We start from the raw sequence: 27,786 nt of genomic DNA, 5'->3' as shown, positions 1-27,786 counted from the left end.
ATTTCACTTCATCTAATGCACTTCCTTCCGTTAAGAACCAGCGGCTCAGAGAGTGCGGTGACTTGCCCCAGGTTAAACAGTAAGCCAGGATTTAGGCCTTTCAGGACACTGGCAGGTTCTGTTGTGGAAGGCTCCAGGCAAAACTGAAAAGCGTCCCTGGCATACTCCCAGCCCTTTCTGCACTCCTGTACCTTCTAAAGCCAATGGGCTAGTCCCTGCTGGTGAGAAAACTGACTCAAGTGTATTATGCTTAGTTATTTGAAATAGTCATTTGAAAAATACAGGTTCGTTCTAAAATGCAGATGTGATCCCTTTAACTCCTTTACTTGGTTATTCCCTCAGTGGCTCTTTGTGGTTTTCAGGCCAAATATAAATGATCAGTGTGGCAATAAAGGCTCCTCCAGACCTGGCCCCAGTCCCACTAGCCAGCCTCTCGTCACCTCTTCCCCATCTGCACCTTCAAGAGCTCACCTCCATTTCTGCTGTGGCTCCACTCACATTCCTCTGCGAACATTCCCTCGTTCCCTCGTGCTTGCTTTCCATGCCCTGCCACAGGCTGCATCTTACTGTCCCTGAGTCTTCCCCTGGTCTTCTCCACTGGACTGTGGCATTCTTATGAGCCAGTCTTTCTGTTTGCCATCCCTGGCACCTAGCCTAGGGCTCAGTACATAAGAGGAACCCAGTATCTGCTGAAGTGAATGTTTGCATATTCTTATTTTCAAATTTTAATCCTAAAAAAACCCAACTCATTGGAATATCAGCTCCCTGATTTATATAAAGAGCTGGTTCTGACCATGCAGATCTCCATTTCCTAATATCTTGAGAGTATGAATAAAAACTATATCAATCTTGGGAGAAATGGAGGTGAAAATCCAGTTTTGAAATCTTTTTTCCTTTATTTTACTACATTTTCATTGAAGGGGTGGTTAGTCTTGTGCTTTTAACCTCCAGCTTGTAGGCTAGTTCCCGATGATCAACACAGCCTCTGGTCCTTCCACTGGTCGATCAATGAACTGGTCCACCCGCTCGAATCCCCAGACCCAGCCTTCTATGGACCACTAATCAGGGCAAACAGCAACTCTTCCCTACATGCCACCTTAGAACATGCCCCAAAAGTGGGTCATCACCTTACATCACTTATTACCCGTAGTTAAGAAAGGAGAGAAATCAGAGTGAAAGGGAGACAACTAAATGCTAATAAGACTTTGTACAGTGAGTAATGCCGGGAGAGCTCTCCCAGCGGGTGGCGGTGGTGGCTCTGTGAAGACTGAACCTTAGAGGCTAGGTTGCGAATTGGTAGAGGGACAGGGAAGGAAGCATTTCCAGGTGGGAACAGCATGCGCTGGTAAGGTAAGGATGTGGTCAGAGGAGAACAGCCTGATCTGGAGCCCGTTTGCGTTGGGGAGGAGTCAGGCATGAAATGAGGTGGGAAGGAGGAGGTGTGCTCAGTCCCCACGGGAGCAGGCGCCAATGATCTGCGGTCCCCCTAACTCCATATGGCACTGTTGGTTATAAAGCACATCTAGATTGACTTACCATTTTGATCTCTGTGCTCTTGTTAGGTGAGTGGGATAGATACTGTAGGCTTTTTTTTTTTTTTTTTTTATAGAAATGGTGAAAGACTACAGGAGATTAAGAAAATTGGCCTAAGTCACACAGAGAGCAGCTAACCAGACTCACAGATTTCTCTGTGTTTCACAGACCCAAGAATTGGAGTGGGCCTCACCAGCCACATAGTTAAACTGAGGACCAAAGAGGTGAAACAACTTCTCCAAGCTCACACAACGACAGAGATCAGGAGGCTGGCTGGGAGCAGCTTTAACCAGCCTGATTTCTGACTGACGGGGCTTTGCCTTATATCAGCTGGAGAGGAATCCCAGAGGGAAGAGAAATCCCATCTTCCAGAGAAAGAACTGTTACTTTGACAAAATGAATTTCTTTCCAATGTTTTATAACTGTTGGGATGACAGTCTGCTATATAACTGCATTTTTAAAAATGAAAATTTTGATCAACCAAAAAGTAAAAAAAAAATTTTTTAAGTGAAAAACAGTCTGAAGGAAACAGCTGCAGAGGAGAGGGATCCATCTGGGGAGGGAGGCTCCATCGCCTCCCGGAGGGAGCACTTCAGGACTTTTCCCTCCACTCATGAATTTTCAGGTCTCCATTAATCAGATAGAAAAAAACCTTTTTTTTTAAACTTAAACAAAACCTACACACTGGCCCCAAATTGATAGACTACTATCATCTCAGAAACTGTTAGCAAAATATATTTCTAGGCAAGTACATAATCTAGAGGATGCATTAATTTTTTTTGCCCCCCAGAATGACCTGCCTTGAGAAATGGCTTGCTGAGAAATCTGTGTTTGCATTAGGGAGAGTGAGGGTGCGGGGGGGGGGGGGGGGGGGGGGAAATCCCTTGCAGAAGTTGAAAAGATGTTAAGTGGTAAATACCAAAATGCCAGCAAGCATGTAAGCAGGCTCTCACCCCAGCATGAATATGTGCAGATCAGCATTTTAAAATTTACTTTTAGCTTTCCTAGCAGTTCGAATTAACCCTTTCTCTACTCCCACTCCCTCTGTGAGAGTTCAGCCCTTAACCTACAGACTGGAGGAACTGTCACAGTTCTCTTCCATTCACCCCGCACCCTAACCGCTCACCCCAGAGGGCCTCCTTGTGAACAACCGCCTCCTGGCCTTCCTTACTACCGGGAAGTCTCTCGGGGCAATGCCCAGACACATGCTAGCAAGTCAGTCCAGCTTGCTGGAGCTATACACAGAATCAGAGGCGGCCTTCCAGGAGACCAAAACAGTACAGATAAATGCCACACATCCACACCAGTGGTTCCCCAAAGTCTGTGCATCAGAATCGCCCAGAGAGGCTGTTTCAGATGGTGGCAGCCAGCATTTGTACTTGTAAAACAGCCTCGGTGATTCTAAAGTGCACCCCTCAGCAACAGGCACTAAACCAGATGCTCTAAAGAGCCAATTACACTTTTCTCTTAGTTACAAAACAAGCAACTCCCAACCAAAAATTTTTCCAGATTAGGTTCATCTTCATACCTTACTGGCTAGTAAACTTACTGACAGACTGGGTGAATAACAATCAAATATAAGAAAGGTGAATATAATATAATAAATAATAAATATTTGCTTTACAATATTTTTCCAGTTATTAATGATCTCACGTGGCTCTCACACAACCCTATTGAGGTAGGGTGAAGAAAACAAGTCTCAGGCATGAAAGAATGACTTGAAAATGCCTGAATGATGTCAGCATTTCTATTATTGAGTTGGATTCATTTTTTGCTATTTATGTTGATTTTTGTCTTTGGGTGTTTCTTTTAAATATATGGTATATCAGTTGCTGCAGACATTTGCTTCCAAGGGAAAAAAATAATCCATGTTAAAATCTTGGTGAGCTGAAAACTCATGGCATTGGTCCCATTAAAACCAGGGTCAGCCATAAACTTCCAGCATTCTTCATGCTGCAATTTCTAAGCTCTTCGGCTCAACAGAAGAATCTGAAGAACAAGAACAAAACAAAAGCCAAGAGAATAAAAGGTTAGCTGAGCAGTAAAGACTTATTTCAAGAATATCAATTCTAAAATAAAACCACTCAGTCTTTTGTTGTATGAGTGTCACAGCGTAGTAAAATGCTTCCTAAATGACTGGGTGCTAGTTGGTTGGAAAGTTTTAAGAAACAAGTCAGTGATCATCCTATGAAATATGAAAGTAAACTTCATATATGGTGGGGCCAGCAGGGACAACTTATCTACATGCAACAGGGACACCAGGGTCTTTGTAACAGCAAACACTCAGTCCAGGCTTTGCTTTTTACCTTGCCAGTCGACATTTCATTCATTCTGAGAGGCTGCTCTGGCATAACTCAGAGGTAGATTCAGCCCAACAACTGGCCCAACAATGCTCAGCCAAGACGTGATGTAGTTGACATTCCTGGGAAACAAGTGAAAACACAGGCAAGTCCATGTACTTCCATTGTGGTTGGACGAATGATAGAAAATCAGTTATTGAAAATAAAAGAAACAAGGCCTTCTTCAAAGATGCATTCCCACCACTTGAAATCCCAGCATTTCCAAAGCCTGCCCCATTGCTTGACAAGGACTCAAGCTCCAAAAATAGTATAAGGATCCCTCACTAAGAAAGTTGAAGGCACTGGGACTCCAGAGTCCCCTTGATGATTCCAATTTTACACCTAAAATTTATAGCATTTGCTAAGGTAGTAGAGTGCAGTGATGAAGAGCACGGCTCTAAGGCAAAATGCCTGGTTTTTCAATTTTCAAATCCCAGTTCCACCACTTAACTAGCTTACTGACCTTGGCCAAATCATTTAACCCTTCTATGCTTTAGCTTCTTCCTCTGCAAACTGCATAAAATAATAGAACTTGGCTCATAGGGGCGTTATAAAAATCCAATGCATTAATATATCTGGAATAGAACAGTGCCTAGCACACAGTAAAAATCAATAAATGTTAGCCATTATTATTATTACAAAGAATATTTCTTTTTTAGCTTAGCTTCCAGAGTCACATAAAAAGATTTACACTTTTAAAATAAGAGTTAACGCCAATGTATCTTGATGGTGTTTCTTACCTATTGATTTTTCGAGAATTCTTTAAGACGGGAGTCATAAATTCATTCGTCTTGCAGGGATGGAGTACAAAAAAGGGTTGCCCAAGTATGGGATGCTCCTGTAAGAATGAGAGTGGGTCCAGGATGGCCAGTGTGAGTTACTTTGAAAAAGTTAAAATACATGATCTGGTTTACTCCTTTAAAATAAAAGGTTTGTTTTACATTCCAGGCTGTGAAAATCAACCAAAGGCAAATAAAAAATTTGAAATATGTTTAATTCATAAAAAGCTGCTAGCACAGAGAGAGAGCCTACAGCCTTCTGGCCTAGAAATACCTCCATGTCCCCTTCCACCTCCACCCACTGTATCAACAGTAAGTTTTACCAGAAAGGAGCTGGCCATAAGAACCAGTGGCTGTGCTGCCAGCAGGGCTGACCCGATTTGCAACAGACAGCAAACACTACTTACTGCCCAGTGACACCGGCAATATAAATCGCAAAAATGGTACTAAATGAAAAGAAAATTAAACCCACAGCTCTGCTAGCCAGATGTTGTGATCCCAGTTGAGGCAAGCAGCAGACCAGCCAGAAATTTAATGGGGAGATTCTGGAGAGGAGACAGTTCGTAGAAGGACTAGGCAAGTTCTCTAGACGTCCCTGGCTGGTGGGTAACTACACACATGTGCAGGGGAGATATGAGAAGGCCTGATGGAAAGTAAAAGCTGACACGTATTTGAACATTAACTGAAATCTGAGCATGCTCCCAACTCCCACACACATCCATCGGCAAAGGATAGAAGACTTACAGGCTACAGGTACCTGGGCACAGTCTGTCCAATCCCTGGCTAACCAGCAAGCTATATTGACATAGCTGGGTGACCCCAAGGAAGCCAGGAAATAAGAATGAAAAATAAAATAGCAAAAACATCAATGACTACAGTTACAGAGAGGCAAGTTCTACAGATAAATCCTAGAAAAGTTACTAAAACAAACAAAAACAATAACAAAAATTAAAATACAACCTTCAGGGGAAAACTTTGGAATCCAGAATTGCAGTATAATATCTAAAATGTCTAGCTTTCAATGAAATTTGAGACATGCAAAGAAACAGAAAGTGTGAAGCATACAAAAGAAAAAATCCATTAATAAAATTGGTAGGTATAAAATAGTCAGAGGGAAGTAAGTAAAGCATAGGAAATAAGTCAATAATATTGTGATAACTATGTGTAGTGCCAGTTGGGCTCCTGGAAATATCAATGGGAACACTATGTAAAGTATATAATTGTCTAACCACTAACCTGTTTACCAAAACCAATACATAAAATAATAATAATAATAATGATAATAATAATAACTCTGAGTGGGCCCAGATATTGCATTATAAAGAATTCAAAACAGCTACTATAACTATGTTTGAAAAACTAAAGAAACTGTTTAAAGAGTTAAAAGGTAAAAATTATGACAATGATAATCAATTAATGAATACAAACTATGAAAAGAACCAAATGAAAAATCTAGATTTGAAAAGTACAACACAGAAATAAAAAAATTCACTAGATAGGTTCAATAATAGATATGAGATGGCAGTAAAAAGACTTAGTGAATTTGAAGATATATTAATGTAAATTATTCAATCAGAATGGAAGAAAAAATAATAAAAATAAAAAATGAACAGCATCCCTTTGACAATACCAATCATACCACCATACATGTAATAGGAGTCTGGGACAAGAGGAAAGACAGAAAGGAGCAGGCAAAATATTTGAAAAAAATACTAACTTAAAACTTCTAAACTTTAATTAAAAAATTTAATCTACAGATATAAGAAGTGCAACAAACCCTAAGTAGAAACATAAAGAAAGCCACAGGTAAATACATTATAGTCTAAAGGCTGAAAGCCAAAGATAGAAGAAAAATCTTAAAAGCACCAAGAGGGAAAGGACTCACCACATAAAGAGAAATAGTGCAATAATGACTGGCTTCTCATCAGTTCAGAGGGCAACAGAAGGGCCTATTCAAAGTTAGAGTGAAAAAACAAACAAAAAACCTAGAGATGTCAACCAAGAATTCTTTATCCAGCAAAACCATCCCTCAAAAAATAAAGGTAATTTAAATACTTGCCCAGGGAAACAGACTGAGAATTCCTTGCTATTAGAGCTCCCTTATAAGATATACTAGAGGAAGTCCTTCAGGCAAAAATACCAGAGGGTAACTCAAATTCACAGGAAAAAAATAAAAAGCATCATAATTGGTAAATACAGAAAATTAAGTAATTTTTCTTCTCTTATTTACTTGAATAGACATAAGATTATATAAACAAAAATTACAATACTGTAGTGTTGGGTTTATAATATATATATTATATATATATAAATATATATATATATTTATAATATAATACTATATATATATTTTACTAGAGGCCCAGTGCACAAAAATTTGTGCACTCGGGTGGGTCCCTCAGCCTGGCCTGTGCCCTCTCGCAGTCTGGGACCCCTCAGGGGATGACAACCTGCTGGTTTAGGCCCGCTCCCTGGGGGATTGGGCCTAAGCTGGCAGTTAGACATCCTTCTGGCAGCCCGGGAACCCTCGGGGGATGTCCACTTGCCAGGGGGAGCAGGCCTAAGCTGCAGTCGGACATCCTTAGCGCTGCTGAGGAGGCGGGAGAGGCTCCCACCACCACTGCTGTACTGGCAGCCATCAGCCTCGTTTGTGGCTGAGCAGAGCTCCCCCTGTGGGAGCTCACTGACCACCAGGGAGCATCTCCTGCATTGAGCGTCTGCCCCCTGGTGGTCAGTGTGTGTCATAGTGACCAGTCATTCCCAGCTGTTCTGCTGTTAGGGTCAATTTGCATATTACCCTTTTATTATATAGGATAGAGGCCTGGTGCATGGGTGAGGGCCAGCTGGTTTGCCCTGAAGGGTGTCCCGGATCAGGGTGGGAGTCCCTCTGGGGTGCCTGGCCAGCCTGAGTGAGGGGATAATGGCTGTTTGCAGGCTGGCCACAACCCCTTCAGGGTGGGGGTCCCCATTGGGGTGCCTAGCCAGCCGGGGTGAGGGACTGAGGGTCGTTTTCAGGCTGGCCATACCCCCTTCAGGGTGGGGGATCCTGCTGGGGTGCCTGGCCAGTCTGGGTGAGGGGCTGATGGCTGTTTGCAGGCTGGCCACAGCTCCTTCAGGGTGGGGGTCTGTCCTGGGGTGCCTGGCCAGCCTGGGTGAGGGGCTGATGGCTGTTTGCATGCTGGCCATAGGCCTTTCAGGGTGGGGGTCCCCCCTGGGGTTCCTGGCCAGCCTAGGTGAGTGGCTGATGGCTGTTTGCAGGCTGGCCAAGCCCCTAGCCACCCAAGCTTCCAGTGGAGGCTAGCTGGAAGCAGGTATCTGGGATTTATTTATCTTCTATAATTGAAACTTTGTTGCCTTGAGTGGAGCCGACACCCGGCCAGGGCAGGTGGGAAGCTTGGCTTCCTCCATCGCTGGGGCAACCAAGACTCCTGCTTGCTCCAGCTCCGCAGCTGCCAGCTGCCATCTTGGTTGGGTTAATTTGCATATAGTCACTCTGATTGGCTGGTGGGCATGGCTTGTGAGTGTAGTGAAGGTATGGCCAATTTGCATGTTTCTCTTTTATTAGCTAAGATACATGACAGTAATAGCAAAAAGGATGGAGTGATGGAAATATATTGAACAGAGTTGCTATATTTTAGCTAATTTAAGTCAGTATTAACTTGTGTTCCTATTGTTAGAATCTTAGTAAGGATGTTGTTTTAAGAGAATTGGAACCCAAAAGCTCCTTCTTGTTGTTAAATAAATCCTTTAAGTTTGTTGTTAATCATGACCACTTTTCTAGCAATATGTCAAAAGCATCCATAATTAATGGCATGGTTAAACTGTATACAGTCAACATTCAATGCTTTCTCAAGTGTATCAGCTTTTCTTAGTTGTGGCAAATTAACCAAATCATGAACTAGTCAGTATTCAAATACAGCTAGAAGGTGATTTTTAAAAGACTCAAAAGAAATCCTGTTTCCAAATGTGTAAGATTACTAAACATAGGCCTTGAGTTATTAAGAATATAATAATGGTTACATAATGAAGAAAATATAACATTTTCCTGGTGTGATTAGAATTCATATATTCCCTCATTCATCATTTATCAAATATTAAGTCTTCTTGTCTTGTAATGATATAAAGATTTAACCCTAACTAAAGACAAAGGATATGTAATTTTAAAATGTGCTTCCTGGTATGGGTATCTTAATGCTGCAGCAGTGACAGAATTAGCTTTGCAACCTGAGCCAATACTATTTTTTCAGTCACTTTCAATCAGCTGATCCTGCAAGCCAAACAATTTGTATTCAAAGTAAGATAGATAATTTTAAAATAATTTGAAGCATCTGATCAGTGTAGACAATCAATCTGGATAATATTCTCCAAAAGCCACTTTTCTGCCATGGAGATTTATTAAGTCTTATGCTATCAGGCAAGATTATCTGTATTTTCTACTTTCTCCCTCAAACAGCCAGAATCAGAGATGAAAGCTGTCTTTAGTTGGTTTAGGAATTATGTGCTGGAGTTAAAAAAAAAACAAAAAAAACCCCAACCTAAAATGCTACACCTTATTTATTTAACATACCATTTTCAGAAATGGAAGAACATCAAAACTGTCAGGATCTTTTTAGTGACATTTCTTAGATCAATTCGGAAGGTAAATTTGTGTGAAAGTGCTACCATCTGCTGTCAGTACTAATGAACTGATGCAAATCTGCGCTGAGAAAAATGTCAGTGTGGAAATACATGCAGCCAATGAACTGTGTTAGGCTTACAACTCAATAAACACTTCTACTGGAACAAAGTTCTGCTAAATGGTTTTCCGTGAAAATAGAAATGATGGGTCAGATTTCTATCTCTAACTCCAGAGAAGTTATATAGACACATTCTCTTATGAAATTTAATTTAGCAATGGTTAAATGTCTCATAAAATAAGTCTGACATGAATTTTGGGAATTGGTTTCAGAACTATTAGATATGACTATCACAAGGAAATGATAATACTGCACCTTCATTCTTACATCTATTAAATATGAGTTACTTGGTTCGTATCTTAATATTCTTGGCTCTCCAGGAGGGCACAAATATAATTTCATGTACTAAGCTTTCATCCAGTTTCACATTCCAAACTGATCAAATTTGCTTTCCACTCTGGGCACATTCCTTAGCTATAGGGAGGGTCTCTCCCTCAAGCAGGGGAAGGAAAATGGCTGTTGAGCACCCACAGTACGAGGCACTGTGCTAAGTACTTTGTACAAGGTCACCTATCTAAATAATTCTTTGATGAAGGCTTTATTATTGCCACTTTGGAGAACAGGTTCAAAGAGATTATGCTTAAAGTTAACCCTGTAGTGAGGAGCAAAGCAAGTCCACACCCTTACGTTGCACCTCCTCACCCCACTGACCAGAGCTGGTGTCAAGGATATTCCCTCTAGGATAGTCCTCTCTAGTCCACCTCTTCAAAAATCTATTTTTTACTTAAAAATAATGCATTTCCATAAACTTAAGAGAGCAATCCATATAGAGAGTTCAGCAAATACAAAAACAAAAACAAAAAGTAAAAGCAGGATAACTTAAATAACTGCCCAACTCAGATGTAAGCATTCATCGGTGAATTTCCTTTCAGACTTTTTATACACACACATTTGTAGTTTTCTGTTTCTTTTTATTCACTCAACACTAAAGCTTCCTAAAGAATGAAGCTTTAGTGCGAACAGATACTTATCAAGTACCTAGTATGTGCCACTCCCTGCCATGTGCTTGTTGTTGATCTTTCCTAAGTATCTTTGTCTTCTGTTTTACTGATTTCTGTACTTATTTTTATTAATCCCTTTCATATATTTTATTTGGATTTATCTTGTTGTTCTTTTTTTAAATTTTTAATTTTTTTAATTTTTATTTTTTATTGCTTAATATCTTGTTGTTCTTAATTTTTAAATATTCCATGGGTGCTTACAAGAATATGCATAAAAATATGTAATATTCAGTTGTTGGCCACAATGCTGTCCATGTGTTACTAGATCAAGTATAGTAACTGTGTTGTCCACATCTTCTATATCCTTATCAGCTTGATTTACCAATTTCTAAGGGAAGTTGATTTGTCCATTTTTGCTTGTAGTTTGTAAAATTTTGCTTTATAGGTCCTGAAGCTTTTATCTAAACTCATAGAACTATATCTTCCTAGAGAATGAAGATTTAGTATGAAATAATCACACATCTCTGATTAGACTTCCTGCCAACAAAGGACTTTTATCTGATATTAGTATAGCCATACCCGTTTCTATTTACCTTATACATTTAAAACACTATTTACCTTTCAATATTTCCCTGTCCTTGTGTTTGAGGTATTTCATGTAAAAAGAACATAGTTGGATTTTATTAAAGAAATCCACCTTTATAATCTGTATCTTAAATGAAGTGTTTAGTTCATTTACAGGCTCTGTGATCTGATTTCATTTCTCCCATCTTATTTTAGACTTTTTACTCATTCTACTTTTAATGTTTCTTCTTTTGGTTTCTTTTTTTTCCTCCTCTGTTGCTTTCTTTTGGATTGGTTGAGTGTAGGCTCTGTTTTTTTCCCCCCGATTGCTTTTTCTCTTTTAATTAATTTGAAAACTACATATTGTATTTCTAAACTTGTAGTAGTTATCTCACAAATTTTAAGTAAATGTTTCACTCAATAAAATTCACAAAGATATTATTCAATATCTTTGCCTTTTTCCTAAACAAGTACCTTAGGATGTTTAACTCTGATCACCCCTTCCTGATTTCTGTACTACTGTTGTTCAGTATTTCAATTGTATCTTTTGTTTTTTAACCCCATAAATTAGATATTATTAGTACTTTGTAACCCAAATGTGTGTTGAGATCTACTCACACTTTACTATTCTTTTTTTTTTTTAATACTCACCCAAGAATATGTTTTTTACTGATTTTAGGGAGAGAAAGAGGAAGCGAGAAACATCTATTGGTTGCCTCTCATACGTGCCCCAACTGGGAATCATCAAACCTACAAGGTAGGTATGTGCCCTGACTGGGAATCAAACCTGCAACCTTTCAGTGTATGGGATGATGCTCCAATGAACTGAGCCACCTGGCCAGGGCCCCTGCTATTCTTTTTGCTTACCATTTTTTCCTATTATCAGATATTTATTCTTGGATCATTTTCTTATTGTTTACTACCTATAGATACTTACTAAAGATCTATAGGTAGTACTAGTAAATAGTCCCATATAATGAATGCTTTATCTTGCCCTCATTTTTGAAAAATAAGTGTTGTAGATATAAAATATTAGGTTACAATTATGTTTTCTCAGCACTTTATTAGCCCATTTTCTCCTATCTTGCATTTTTCTGTGTGGAAGTCAGTATAATTGCCATTTCTTTTCAGCTCTCTTTCTCTTTGGTGCTTCGCTATCATGTGTCTAGGTGTGGATTTCTTTTAATTTATCTTACTTGGGATTTATTGAGCTTTTTGAATCTAAATATCAGTATCCTTCAGTTTCTTCTTCTAGAATTTCTATTAGACATGTGTTTGTCCTTTTCTCTCCCTTGTATCTCTGGACCTGTTATATTGACCATCTTTTTCTCAGTTTTTGCTACAATGTATATAAATTCTTCATATTCTACTGTTAATACATCAATGCTTTCTTTAACTTTATCTGCTTTTTACTGTAGGCCTTCTAATTATATACTTTTCTTTCTAAAAATTCTATTTGATTATTCCTTAAATTTGCCTGATCATTATTATAGTATCTTCTTCCTATATCCTACTCTCAGTATTTTCTTCCAATTTCAAAAAATATATTCAACATATTTATTTTATATTTTTGCACCAAAAATATATGACTATGAGGATCTGATACCTCAGTTTGGTATATCTGCTGGCCTTCATGCTTAACAGCTTATTATTCTGTACTTTTTTATTGTGACCAACTACTAGTACTTAAATACAGTAATTATTCCAATTCCATATTTACATGAAAGAGACTTGTGTTTAATCTACAAGTTATATGGCCTTTTAAAATATATATTTTTTTATTGCTTTCAGAGAGGAAGGGAGAGGGAGAGAGCGAAACATCAGCGACGAGAGAGAATCATTGATCAGCTGCTTCCTGCATACCCCACATTGGCGATTAAGCCCACAACCCAGGCATGTGTCCTGACCGGGAATTGAACCATGCATGACCTTCTGGTTCATAGGTCGACACTCAACCACTGAGTCATGCTGGCCAGGCAATCTGTACTTTTTAAAATATGTTTATACAGAGTAAGGCTGAGAAGGTCATATGGAAGAAAGAGAACAAATTTTAAATATATAATGATGGCTAGCACTATTTTAGGTAAAGGCCTCTTTGCAGAGGTAACATTTGAGCAGAGAGCAAGTTGACCAAGTGAAGAGCACCATGTAACTCTTTGGGAAATGAGTATTTTTCTGTTAGGGAATGCGACGTGCTAAGACCTTACTGCCCTAGTGCGGGAAAGTCCTTGAAGGGCTCACAGAACAGCAAGACCAGTGAAGTCCAGTGAAATGAAAGGGGATTGAGTGATAGAGAGACTTTGGAAAATTCTGAACTATGAAGTGACATGTTCTGATCCACATTTGAAAATATTACTTTTGATATTGTAAAATGGCAAGAGGGGATGCAGGAAGAGCAGCTAGGTAGCACTGCAGTAGCCCAGACATGATATGATGGTGCCTTGTACTAGGTGCTAGTGTGGGAGGGGGAGAATGGTCAGGTATCTTCTTATTATGAAAGTAGAACTAACAAGGTTTGCTAAGGAATTTGATATGCTGCATGGGGAAAAAATAAAATAAAAGAGCTAAGGATGACTCCAAGGTGAAATGTCTGTTCATGTTTTCTTGACTTCAGGGTTTTTCGTATTGATTTATATTAGCTCTTTAGGACCTTTTGAGGATACTGATTCTTTTCATTCATTCAACCATATTGTGAGCCATGCACTGGGTCAAATGTTAGTATATAGTGGCACATAAACAGATAACCCCTGCTCTCATAAAAGTTGCTGAAATAATAAAAATATTTTTAATTTCCAGATTTTCATTTGTCTTTAAATTTGTTCATGATAATTTAGATGTGGAATCTCATAATTGATAATCAAACCTATACTTTTTCTTCTTTTAAATTTATTTTATCACTTTTATGTTTAAAAATCCTATTCAGAATTAGAATCCTAGTATTTACTATATGTATGCACAGTTTACCATTAACCATTATTTGCTGTTCTCCAAACACACTGCTTTTTCTTACGTGCAGGCCTTTGTACATGTGATTCCCTCTGCCTACAAAACCCTCCCAGCCTTCCTTACCAACTAAAGCCCATTTCTCTCATACGATCTCAGCTTTTTTATTTTAAAAACGTTTTATTTATTTTTCAATTATAGTTGATATTCAATATTAATTTCAGGAGTACAGGATAGTGGTTAGACATTTACATAACTTACAAAATGATCCCTCAATAAGTCTTGTATCAAATGGGCAGTTACAAAATAGTAATTGGGATGTAAAGTACAGCATATGGAACACAGTCAGCAATATTGTGATAACTATATATGTTGTGAGGTGAACACTAGATCTTAGCTTTCTTCTACCCCCAATCCTGCATCAGGTGCCCCCCCCCCCCCCACCCTGTGCTCCCACTGCACCCCATGCTTAAACCTTCTGCTTAATTCCACACTGTTCTGCATAGGTACTTGACTGTTTACAGGAGTCTTCCTCTCCCATACTGTAAGTCCTTGAGGGCAGAGGAGGTATTCTGATTACTATTTTAGTCTCAGCATCCAGGACCACCTTTCATTTAGTAGGCACTCAATAAATATTTGTGGAATTACTGCATAGACAAAGACGTCCTACTGTGCCAAAGTAAACTGTTATTGGCACATGCAGCCTGTCCCATAAAGGGGAATATTTGTGCAGAAAGCACCAGTAGTTCCCTATGCTGCTGTGGGGACATGAAAGGGACAGAACCTCCTTTCTCTTTGTCACAAAACAAAGGACAATACTTCCTGTACATTTATAGGTGTCCCCAGATAAGATAAAAACTTCAGTACTTGTTTTGCAAATACTTCTTCCAAATTGGATCTAAGAGCAAAGGAGAGGGTTTGAAAGCATGGTTAGGAATAAGTCTCCACATAAAAACTTATGTCAACTATGCATATATTCTAAAATCTATTGGTTTTCACATAAAATAATATCCTAAATTATCACTAAATAAATCGATACACCAAGATGCATATTTTAATTCTGAATTAGCCTACGCTCTGCCACGCCACAGTGCCCCAGTAAGTAGCAAGTAAAGTACTAAAATATATAATATATTCATGCCTTTCTACTTAGCTCACTCCTTTATCACTTCATGTACTTTAAACAATATATATATATATATATATATATATATATATATATATATATATATATTTTATTGATTTCAGAGAGGAAGGGAGAGAGAGATAGAAACATCAATGAGAGAATCACTGATAGGCTGCCTCCTGCTCGCCCCACACTGGCCTGGGCATGTGCCCTGACCAGGAATTAAACTGTGATGTCTGGTTTCATAGGTTGATGCTCAACCACTGAGCCATGCCAGCCAGGCTCATGTACTTTTTACTGCATTCATCCACCTATCCATCCACCCACCCATTCATTTATTCAACAAATACTTAGGGAGCAAGCTCTATGTGTCAGGCACTGTTCTAAGCATTGGTGATATACTAGAGGCACACTCAAGACAGAAGCAAAGACTGCTCTTATGGAATTTACAATTTATTTTTTTAATTGATTTATTTATTTGCAATTTATTTTTTTTATTGATTTCAGAGAGGACTGGAGAGAGAGAGAGAGAGTGAGAGAGAAACATCAATGATGAGAGAGAATCACTGAATGGCTGTCTCCTGACATTGAATGGCATGTGCTCTGAATGGAATCGAACCATGACCTCCTGGGTTCATAGGTAAACACTAAATCATTGAGCAACAGTGGCTGGGCAAAAATGTAGTTTTCTGTACTAGAAAGATATAAAAACTGCATCCCATCACCTCAACTCCTGGGGTTTATAGTCCAGTTGCACTCCCAGTACTGGAAGTCTTGGGTTGCATCTCTAAGGCAGAGAGTTCCAAAGGTCAAGTAAGTTTGTCACCACTAACTTCCTTTCCCGTAGGATTTCCAAAGAGAATGGAAAAGCAGCTTCCTAGGGAGAACAGCAATTTTACTTGCCCTGATGGTGGATGGGGTGAGTAAGAGGGCTTGTGACCAAGAACAAGAAAAGCTGGCAAGAGAGATGCCCTTCGTGGGAGGGGTTTTTCTTTGTCATTTGGAGAGGAGGCATGGGAGGCTCACACTGGAGAGAAGACAGTGAAGGGATCGTGGTGGCGCAAGGAAAGAATGAAGTACTTTCCATTATAAGGTGGAGGGTGTTTGAGACAGGCCTGTGAGTGTCAGGCCAGAGAGGAGTCACCAGTAAACTACAGGAAAACCAGATGCAGAGGTGGAAAGAACACTCATAGAATAATACTCACAGTGAGATCCTGATGCCTGAAACTCAACCACTATTTCACCCTAAAGATCTAATACATGTTGTACCTGTGCCATTTCTGTACTGCTGTGTTGAATCCCTGCAGTCAGAAACACCAGACTGTACACAGGGTATATGTTTTCATGAGCTGAGAGGGACATTGAGTCTCCAAAAATATACCCGAGTCAAATGAAATAGGACATCTCATCCCCTCTCCTCATCTCTCCCCATGCTCTGTCAGGGCATCTGTAATTCAAGGGTTACAGAAATCACTAGAACACACAACAGACAACTCAAAAGGTACAAATCCAGGAATATGGGAATTCAGAGAAAGGAGAGATCACTTCTGCCTGGCAGGAGGAGGGGGCAGCAAAGACTTCCTGAGACATGGGATTTAACCTGGCCCAGACCTTAAAGCTTGGGCAGGACTTGGAGAAGAGAAGAAAGTGGCAGCAGGATTTACAACAGAAAGAGGCTACTCCAAGTTTAATAGGTGAGACACACACAGAATTCCATCTTTTAAATAAGACTGTGAAGTTTGGTAAATTTGGAGAAGGAAAAAATGTTTATTTTTCTTGGTGTTAATGGTGGTGCTGTTAAATGATTGAGGCAATCTCTGTAAGATCCAAGTATCTCCTGGATATAATCAACACCTATCCAAGACATAGAAGCAAGGTTTTAAGTACAGATAATTCTCTACCTTTTGGGGAGACAAAAACAGGGAAAAGAGGTGGAAAGAAGAAATATCCAAGTACCGATTTCTATCCCTAATAAATGAGTGAGGTTACAGATACAAAGACAGTGAGAAAATATTTAAGAAAAAACAGTGTGGAAAAGACACAAAAGTTTTGCCCAAATGCTCAGAAAGGTCAGCAAGTTTCTCCTCAGTTCTGGATGGGCAGGGGAGCCAAGTGAAGCTATGCTTTGTTCTAGCTGCACCTGTTGACATTTTGTGGCCAGTTAATTAAAAATGAAATTCTAATGGTTTGGGGGAAGGTTAATTCAAATGAAAAGAAACAGGACAGTTCTTTAAAACTGTATGCTATCCAGAAGCCACCAGGCTTCCTAGAATTTTTATTAAAAATTACAGACATCACAGCAATAGTTCTTAGACACCTTCTTCTCTGCTTTGCTTTCATGGATCCAGAGGGAGTGGAGCAGTGAATACTCCCACACCTGCATAAATCTACAAAGGGCTCCCTCCCTGGGCGGCTGGCAATCCCATTTCTAACTCCTGGAGGAGAGAGCAGAGCTTGTATATATTAATAGAGTCTATATAGGTTGTAGCTTTAAGCAACACCATTAATATGCCAGAACTCTGAGTTCCCAAACTTACTCAGTTATCAATTTGTTGTACATAATTTAATCTCTCTGTATTTTGATATGCAAAATGGAAATAGCACCGCTGATCCTTCAGAGGGTGAAAGGAGATAACCAACAAGACCAGTATAAAGCTTGCTGGGGGGGAAAAAGAGCTTATGCAAATGCCTATTAATTAAACAGGAATGGCTGCACAACTAGGTCAGGCATGATGATAAGACTGAACAACCCACCCCAGCCACCAGCATCAAAAAGAAGAAATGAACATTTAATCCTAAAAGCACTTGTTGGTTGCATTTTATAAAGAACATTGAATTATAATATTCTGTAACATAACACAGAGTAGCACATTTCAGACCATCCTCAAAGAATTCTTTGATAGAATATAAACTTATTAGAGACATCAAAAAAAAAACCCACCCCACCAAAACAGCAAGCCAATTACTAATTAAGAACTTGTAAAAAGCTAATCAAAGCTCTCATCCAGAGAAAATGAGAAAATCTGAGACTCTGAATGATTCTGTATATTGATGAGATTTTATATAGCATCGCAGAAAGAAAAATAAAACAGATTTTAATGAAGAAAAAGGACTCTAAGTCTCTGTTCGTTATGTTCCATATCAGTGTTTTTATTAAAATGTTCTGTTTTGGTGGAAACATGCATTTAAAACAAATACCTGATGGGTGGTGCTGTCAGCAGAGGACACTCGGGCTCTCCGTCTCCAGTCAAACCTGAGTGTTACGAAGGCCAGACAGAAGGACCTTCATCCAGCCTCCACCCACTTTGTTGCTCAGAGAGGTAACTAATCCAAGGTCATGACACTCAGAAACGAGGGAGCTGAGACACGCCCAGATTCAAGAATAGAATTAGGGTTTCCCTATGGGTGCCAAGCCTGCTAAGACCAAATGCACTACTTTAGCATGGAACAACGTGCAGGCATTACATTTATTCTATTTTCATCTTAAAGGAAAACAATTTGGAGCTTGTGCTTTCCAAGCATTATTTTTTTTCCTTCCACTACGTTACATAATGGTGACAATTCTGTCTTAGGAGTCTATTTCTGAGGTACTAAACAGTTACACCACTTTAGAGCTAGGTATGTTGAGGTATAACAGAGTGATGAGTCAGCAATCAGAATATTCAAGGATTTTCAAAAACAAATACACAAAGCAGCCTAATTTATTGATAACCAGATATCAATGTCTGACAACTATCACATAGGAAGATATTTTATGAGCAACACAAAATAAAGTAGCAGTTTCTTAGTATAAATTACTTGTGATAATGGTGCCAAATAGAATTTTAAATCAACTGAAAAGCGTACAGATGAATCTTCAAGATGATTTTTAAAAATACCATAACGCTTCTCTTTAGATATATAATCCATGCAAATTTCTAATAAAAGCACCATAGGAATGTGTTTTCTTCTTGCTTCCAACCCAACTTTGATAATAAAAAGATTCCTTTTATTCCCAGAAGCAGATTTCCCAGTGATTTCTTTAGTTTTTCTCTTTAGATAATCTCTCAAAAGAGACTCCATGAAGAAAATTTCTAAGGATGTGATAAACCTCTTACAAAATCTGTTATTGATCATCTAATAAAAAATGTTAGGTAAAGATCTGACCTATAAAAATTTAGGTATGATAAGATATTTCTCCCACTTTTTAGACTGCTAATAATTTGAAACTAGGTAACAAAAAAAATGCTACTAACAGGCTGTAGTATTAAGAAGTCATACTTTCTATATTAAAATGTAATCATAGATATTTTTAAAAGACAATGATTGTATCCTGGTATTTTGCAAGTAAGTATTAGAGGGAGGAATAAACTGATATATATGGGGGAAAATGGCGGTTTCTGATTTTAAAGATATTTTATTAAAATTGTAAGCAACCTGCCCAGCCAGTGTGGCTCAATGATTGACCACTGACCCATGCACTAAGAGGTTACTGGTTCTATTCCTGGTCAGGGCACATCCTGGGTTGTGGGCTCAAGCCCTAGTAGTCATGCAGGAAGTAGCCTATTGATGTTTATGTTTCTATCTCTCTCTCCCTTTTCCCTCTCCCTTCCTCTCTCTCTAAAAATCAATAAAAAACATATTTTTAAAAAATATAAGCAACCTAATATGTCAAGTTAAAACTGTATACTCTAATCCGATTTCCTGAACAATTTTTTTTTTCATTTCTCTGTAGAAACTTCTGTTGAGATTTTAAGAACTTATTTTTATAGTTTGGATCTAGTTCATTATTTTCTAGACAACAAGGTCTAGGACCCCCCCCCCCCAAAATATCTAAAATCAAAAAAGAAAACTGGTAGCAGGAAATACCATCTTTCCACATGAACCCAGGGGTTGTTAAACCCTGATTTAAAGGCTGAGTTCTGGGCTCATGATTATTTTCGCCCCCTGGCCCTTCAGGCCAGCAAATATAATAAATTTCATAATTGCTTCAGATTAGGTCATGCTTGAGCTCTTTTTTCCCCCCTTCTTCTTAAAGGTTGATTTCTTCCCATTTTTTAAAAAATATCTACCTACCGTCTTACTTTTCATAGTTATGAACACAGTGACTACATAATTTAATTTTTCCTCTTATGTCTAACATTATTTCATATACAGTGTCCCCAAAAATGTATACACATTTTAACAGCTGATAGTTCAATTTCTGAAAATGAAATGTTTTAATAAACACTGCCTTTATAATTATTCATAGTGTGTATATACATTTTTTGGGACACCTTATATACTGTTTTATATTTTGCATAATCCTTGTAACTTTATTTTCAATTACATAATATTCCATCTAGTTAATATATCATAAGTTTTGCCATTATTCTACTGTTAAACATTTAGATAACTTTCCAGTTTTATATTACTATAAATTGTTTGTGTGGAATATACATATATTTTATATAGAATATGGATTATTTCCTAAGAATAAAATGTCAGGAATCAGTAAAAACAGTATGGCTATTTATATGGCTGTTGATCTATATTACTGTATTTTCCTCCAAAACAATTAAACTAATTTATATTACTACCAATAAAAACTACTGAATTAGCCCTTCACTTTTTTTAAAGTATATTTTTATTGCTTTTGGAGAGGAAGAGAGAGATAGAAACATCAATGCTGAGAGAAAATCATTGATCAGCTGCCTCCTGCACACCCCATACTGGGGATCTAGCCCACAACCTGGGCACGTACCCTGATTGGGAATCTAACCATGACCTCCTGGTTTATAAGTCGATGCTCAACCACTGACCCACACCAGCCAGGCAGCCCCGCATTGTTTTAAGTAGAGCTGTCTTCATGTTCAATTTAGACCCTTCTATGAAATATTTCACAAAAACATCACACAGACTCTAAACAACCAGCTTAGGCTGTATGCCACTCCTGACTTGGCCGCAGGATGCAACCCTTGGGAGTTCCTGACTTGAGGCAGGAGAACATATGGAGGGGTTAGGGCTCAGGGTGGGGCTGGGTGACTCTCTTGAATGCTGGTAAACACAGGATGTCCCTCGATGCTGCTTCTCCAGACTGGCTGAGGCAGGGTCCACAACTTTTAGGAGATGATCCAAGGCCCCAATCTCTTCGAGCAGGCTGCGTTCTCCCACCCAAGTCTCCAACAAGCTGGTACCTGGATCTCGAAAGGCCATGAGAACAGGCCGTCACAACTCACATTAGCTAAAACTCACGCTCGCCTCAGATTCTGCGCCAGCTGGTATAAATATGGCTACGCTATTATCATAGCACTCCTCTAAAAAGCACTACTTTCCTTGGCAAGGTCTGGAAAATAACGTTAAGTGTAAGAACCAGCACATACAATTGTATATTCATTATGGTTACAGCTATAGAGATGCTGACAGGAAGCCTGCCCAGGACGAAAATGGCATCCAAAGTTTCATCTTGAGGCATGGCATGAATTAAGAACGAAAACTAAAACTGTGCGTCTCTAACAGATATAATTGGCAGCAAAACACACCCAAGGGCATGTGCATTTTCCCCCACACTTCTTTTTTACTTATGTAGAAAATAGTCCGTTTCTAGCATGTTCCTCATCAGAAGCTACTTATTCCCTCTTGCTTCCCCGGGAGCGGCAACAGCTGCCTTGTCTAGTGGGAAGCAAACCTATTAGAGCAGCGGTTCTCAACCTTGGCTGCACATTAGAATCACCTGGGAATCTTTTTAAAATCCTGATTTCCGGGCCTCATCCTCTGGAAATTCTGTTTCTTTGTTACTAATGTTGTGGCCTCACCCCATAACAAAGAAACAGAATTTCCGGAGGATGAGGCCCAGAAATCAGGATTTTAAAAAGGTTCCCAGGTGATTCTAATGTGCAGCCAAGGTTGAGAACCACTGTCTGAGCGCATCCACCCAGCAGTACAGCCTCCCCATTTCTGGCTCCGGGCAGGGTCCACTCCAAAAGGGCCTCTTCCACAGACAGAACAAAGAACAAATCCAGCTCCAGCAAAGGGCAAGGCTCTCTCCAGGGCATTGCGAATTGGCTTGAGAACACACTGTGATCTACACACAATCTCTCTGAAACACTGAGGCATTCAGCCAAGCTAGTCCACACAGAGTCTAATGACTTCTGCCGGGGAGCCCAAGATCTAGAATTTTGTGTAGTTGTATAACTTGATAAAGAATATATTACTATTTTTTTAAATATGTTTTTTATTGATTTCAGAAAGGAATGGAGAGGGAGAGATAGAAATATCAGTGATGAGAGAGAATCATTGATTAGCTGCCTCCTGCACACCTCACAATGGGGACTGAGCCCACAACCTGGGCATGTGCCCTAACAGGGAATCGAACAGTGACCTCCTGGTTCAGAGGTCGAAACTCAACCACTAAGCAACACTGGCTGTGCAGAGATATTATTTTTAATACCTAGTACTCAGAGAACAAATTATAAAGGTAATTTTATAATTTCACGTATATCTTTACTCCTATAAGTCAATGTTTTATTCCAATGTCTTTGAACATTTTTGCTTGCACAAAACTACAATTAAAAAATACATATTTATATACCCCTCAGCACATAAGTGACCTCTAAAATGTTTTACCTCTAAAATTTTCATTAAATAGTTGCAAAGAATGTAATTTTCCAGTGTATTATAAATATTGACAATTTTAAATATATATATGGTTTTACATATACCTATAATTTAAAATAATATGATTTTTTTCACTTCTCTAAAAGAACTTCATCCTAATGTATATTTTATGCTTAAAAGCTTTTTATTGATCATACTCTTGTAAATAAAAAATATATAGAGAAAGGAATTTCTTTTCCAAAATTTTCTGTGACCATTTTGCTCTAAGTGTTAACTAAGATGTCTGAGTTGTCATTATAATTATTAGTAGTATTTGGTCGATCAAAACAATAAATATGTTATAAAATTTGAGATCATGAGTCAATTGCATCATTTAGTATGTACTATAATCATACCTTTTTCATGTACGTGTATGAATCTACTTAATCTTCACAATACCCCACAATTATTATTCTCCCCATCTTACATATGCAGAAACTGAGGTTGAGAAAGCAGAACTGGCTCCTCTAGGTTGCAGATTCACACACTGACTCTCCAACACCAGAGTCCAGAGTCCCAGGGATGGGCAAACTTTTTGACTCGAGGGCCACAATGGGTTCTTAAACTGGACCGGAGGGCCGGAACAAAAGCATGGGTGGAGTGTTTGTGTGAACTAATATAAATTCAAAGTAAACATCATTACATAAAAGGGTATGGTCTTTTTTGTCAGTAGTTTTATTCATTTCAAACGGGCCGAATCTGGCCCACGGGCTGTAGTTTGCCCATGGCTGGTCCAGACCCTCAACCACTGTCCTATACTTCCTGGCTCTTAAAAATATGGATCAGGCCTGGCCAGCATGGCTCAGTGGTTGAGTGTTGACCTATGAACCAGGAGATCACGGTTCGATTCCCGGTCAAGGGCACATGCCCGGGTTGCAGGCTCCATCCCCAGTGTGGGGCGTGCAGGAGGTGGCCAATGAATGATTCTCTCATCATTGATGTTTCTGTCTCTCTCTCCCTCTCCTGTCCTCTCTGAAATCAATACAAATATATTTAAAAAAATATTTGGATCAGGGTGGAGGGTGGGATAAATAAAGATGTTTCAAATTGCTCCTTTGCTTGGTGCCCTGGCTGAGCAATAGACCACAGTAAGGGATGGGATGGGTGTGAGGTGTGCCTTTGTGTTGTATAGTGGGGGGAAAGGCAACAATGGGAGATGGGGAAGGAAAATCTCAGCCACAGATACTTTTTCGGGCAGACAGATTTTTATGGGAGGCTGCATACAGAAATAAGATCTGGGAACTAATTTCTTTAAAAGTCTCCATACCCACATTTCCTTTGGGAAATCTTCATTTACACCCAAGAGTACATACATACACTCCAGTCTGAAAGCTATGGGTCCACTCCATCTCTGATACAATAAACATTAGAAAAGGTTTGTGAAACATTTTTAATGCTCTAGAAACAAAATTTAATTAAAATTTAAATTATTTTAACCCTTGAATTTTATTTCAAAACGGCAGTTAATTTCAATAATTTGGAAGAATACAATGCTAAATTGTAACAGTACAGTAATAAGCATAATAGTAATCTACACAGTAGGTTCATAATGATGAGATGTAGTGCATGAAAAGCTTACAGGTCAGTAATGGAGTCATGCATAAATACTCCTCTCAAAATCTTTATTTGCATTTCTATTACTGAAATCATTTCCTAATAATGAAGTTGCCATGAGAGAAGTTCCATTACTAAGGAATCACTGTTACAGAAACAACATTATTAAAGCATTGCTATGTACAGGAACTTTTATTAGGATGATACAAGTTATATATCATTGTAATAAAGCTTCCATTATAATCCTAATTGCATAAAACTGTGTTAGTGGATAGCAATGCTAGAGCTATAGGATTTTTAATAAAGTGTCAAAGTAATGTTTTGGTAATAGGATTGTTTAGAATACTAATACTTCAGGGAAGGCTGAACTGAGTAATGGATGATGTTTACGTCACTGATTATACACGCTCTACCAAGAATTTAAAAGAAAAAGCATGAAAAGAACCCTCATGCACCTAGTAGCATGCAGTAGGAAATGTATGTGTTGAGGCATACATCCCAGCTCTCCTGGATATGGCAATTCACTTACTGGTACAAGATAGCAAGTTGCTAAAATGGATATTTGTAAGTGTGATAATTAAAAGGTTTGATGTTCTGATCTGGAAATCAAAAAGTTAAGAACACAATTCTATACACCCACAGACACCCACACAGGCACATCTTGGGAACTGCCTATTAGAAGAACCATTAGAGAAATGTGAGGTGTGGTTGTTTTGTTTGTTTGTTTGTTTGTTTTGTTTATTTTGGGGGGTAGGGGTGGTGGAGAGAGAAAGAAAATGCTTAAATGCTATAAGAATAACTCACTTTAATATGCTACTCTATGTTAAATATAAATTATATAGTGATCCCTCTGAGTTCTATAGCATTGGACTGGTCCACACCAGAGAATTTTAGCATATACATTCAAATGTTTGTTTTTACATTTGCTCAAATGAAGTCTGGTATTAGGTGGTCCCCTCTAGAAGCATATATAATATTCACCAGCAGAGACCGCCAGAGAGCCATCCAAACACCCGGTAGGTGGGACTTGCTCCTTAATAAACCTGCTGTGTGGACACCAGCAAGGAAGGCCAGGCTGTCTGAAGAGGGAGTGGGCATAGGCTACAGTGGCAGAGCCTGACTGGTGGCTTTGGCACAGCACATTCGCCATCAGGAATGGGGCCAAAGCCATTTTGTTTTTGAGATCACTTGTGGCAGCTAAAATCACCTGAAATCTGCTTAGAAAGTAATGTACTTTTACCTTTGAAAATAGTGTATACTTTCCACAGTTACCTCTTGACCTCCTTCTCCCAGATGTGGTGAACTGCAATCAGTAGGGTGGGGCTAACTTCAAGCCCAAAAGGTTCATTTTCCCTACTGACTCAGGTGATCAAGGGCAAATGGGTAAAGAATTATTTTAAAAAATGTTTAAATAAATAAAAATAAAAAAGACAAATGGGAAGATTCCTTTAATGTGATGCTCCTCAAATGTTTTTATTACCTATAGGTAAGGTATAAGATTTTCTTTTCTTTTTTTACTGTACAGCCAGATGAAATGTTATTTTTAGGATTCTAATATTCTCTCATTAAATATGATCAACCCAAACTAAGCTGCACTGAGACAATGAGGGACTGCATTTTTGAAATATCTACAAAATTTGAAATCTCTTGACTTGGTAGTATGTGACATTGCCAAAGTGAAAGGGCTTAATTACCCAACTGGTCTTCTAGACACCTGCAAAAACAGAGGCACCCCAAATATTTGAAGATATTTCAACTTCCATGTATTTAACCAGAGATTTGAATCCAGATAATTGTGAAAGAAACGATTTGAATTTTGGCATTTGTGTGAGTTTGCAGCTTATAATTCACTGATGTCCTTATTTTTAATCCGGGGGCGGGGAGCAATCCTTCCAATCAGGCCTTGCAAGGAAGGTCTGAGTTCTCACTGGGACAGGAATAGAGTTCTTACATGAAAGCCTTACATCAAAGTGAAGACTCAAGAGGCTTGAATAAATAAATGTTGATTGATTTCTTTGGAAAATGATTCTAACTGCACTGTTCCCATCTTCCCCATGAACATTTTGTCAGTATCCCTCAAAGGTATAGCTTTCCGTTAAACACCTCCCCTTTCCTCTGTCTCCTTGAATTGGTCTCATACATGGATATCACAACCACTGTTTTCCTTCCAGAATACACATCCCCTTCCTGGTTTCCTTAGCTCCAGTCTCTCCATCCCCCACCCCCCTCACCTGATTTATCATCCCAGGTAAGCAACTTTATATGACTCTCTTGCTTAAAATCATTCCTTATTACCCACTGCTTATTAAGCAAAGCTTAATCTTTTGGGAGCATGACTCCCTTATAATATCCAACAAGAGCTTTGGCTTTCAAATAGTGCATAATGCACACAGGTTTTTGCCTATGATTCAGGGGGTTACATATATGCTGAAGCAATTTGTGACCCTGAGGTAAACACACACACACACACACACACACACACACACACACACACACACCCTCTAAATATATATAGAGTCAAGTTTGAACTGCATGGCCCTCTACTCAGTTTATTTGAAAGCTTGCATCAAACAATACTCCTAGCATTATTTTCTATCAGAATACCCTTAATCACAGGCGAGAATGAAGGCTTCATGAGCATCTACCACAAGCCAGAGATTATTCCTAAATACATAGCAGCAAACAAGATAACAAAGGTCCTTGTGTTGCTCATATTCTATCAGCCCATAATGATCCCGTGTCTTGTCACACCCTAACATACTACTGCATATCCTCAAAGGTAAGGAATTCCTAGTTTTAGAAACCTGGCTCTTCATGCATTTTAGACTCTTGTTAATCGGGCTTGCTCTATTGCTAGGACACCTTATGTTTCCTCATCGCTGTGCTGAACCCCTACCTGGAATAAGCCTTCATATCTCTCCCCACTTACCAAATATTAAAAGACAATCTCAAGCTTCTCTCTCTCTCTCTCCCTCTCTCTCTCTCTCTAGCTCACAATAAGCACACTCTTTTTTTTTATCATCTGCATCAGTGATCTGGCACTTTTTTGTATACTGCCTGCAGCACTTCTTTAGAGTTGTCTTATTATGTAACTTATTGTTATTGATTAATTCTGTTGTGTATTCTGTGCATTATCACCCTATCTTTGGAAAAGGAGACCATGCTACAGATTTGCTTCCAGAACAATGCTGTCTGTCATAGTGCCTTTTACACACAGCACCACTAAATCTCTATTTGCTGGTTATTGCTGATTTATTGTAAGAGATGATGAAACTTATCTCTAACTTTCATTGGTGATCCAGAGAAATTTCAAAGAACCCTTCTCTGCTTGAGGATTGATAATATGACCAAAGTGATGCACAACTTAGCAAACCAACTCAACCACTGCTATTCATCATTCTGACTGTGAGCCACCTGTGTGCAGTCATTGGAATGCGGACAATATGTAATAAGGTTGTTTATATTCTAAATAATGATTTGGTTTTGCCATCTACATGTGGTAGAGATGGGATGCATTCTTATATGACCTAACCTCATGTTAGTACCTGAATTGCAATCTTTAAAGACAACAAAGGGCGTTTTAAAACAAACAACCAAACAAACAAACAACCAGATAGCAGAAGATAATGCTACACTGAATGCAGCCTGTTTGGTGTT

At 38.8% G+C, this 27,786-nt stretch overlaps 1 protein-coding gene across 3 annotated transcripts in view; it reads right to left on the bottom strand.

The window, feature by feature from the left end:
- Nucleotides 1-3,248: 3,248 nt before the first annotated feature.
- The window catches only part of ATG10 (autophagy related 10), a 202,562-nt gene continuing 178,024 nt past the window's right edge, over nucleotides 3,249-27,786 (bottom strand). For 2 of the 3 annotated variants that reach the window (XM_081089468.1, XM_081089470.1), the window contains 3 exons: nucleotides 4,613-4,710; nucleotides 3,840-3,955; nucleotides 3,268-3,522 (listed from right to left, as the gene is read on the bottom strand). In XM_081089468.1, coding sequence (XP_080945594.1) covers nucleotides 3,856-3,955; nucleotides 4,613-4,710 — 198 coding nt within the window. In that variant the 3' untranslated portion in view covers nucleotides 3,268-3,522; nucleotides 3,840-3,855. Of the gene's footprint in view, nucleotides 3,523-3,839; nucleotides 3,956-4,612; nucleotides 4,711-27,786 lie in introns of all 3 variants that reach the window. The other variant, XM_081089467.1, reaches the window with a different exon arrangement.

The sequence above is a fragment of the Myotis nattereri genome (assembly GCF_964212035.1).
Source record: "Myotis nattereri genome assembly, chromosome: 4".
Taxonomy (NCBI): Eukaryota; Metazoa; Chordata; class Mammalia; order Chiroptera; family Vespertilionidae; genus Myotis; species Myotis nattereri.
This window is presented reverse-complemented; position numbering and strand designations above follow the sequence as displayed.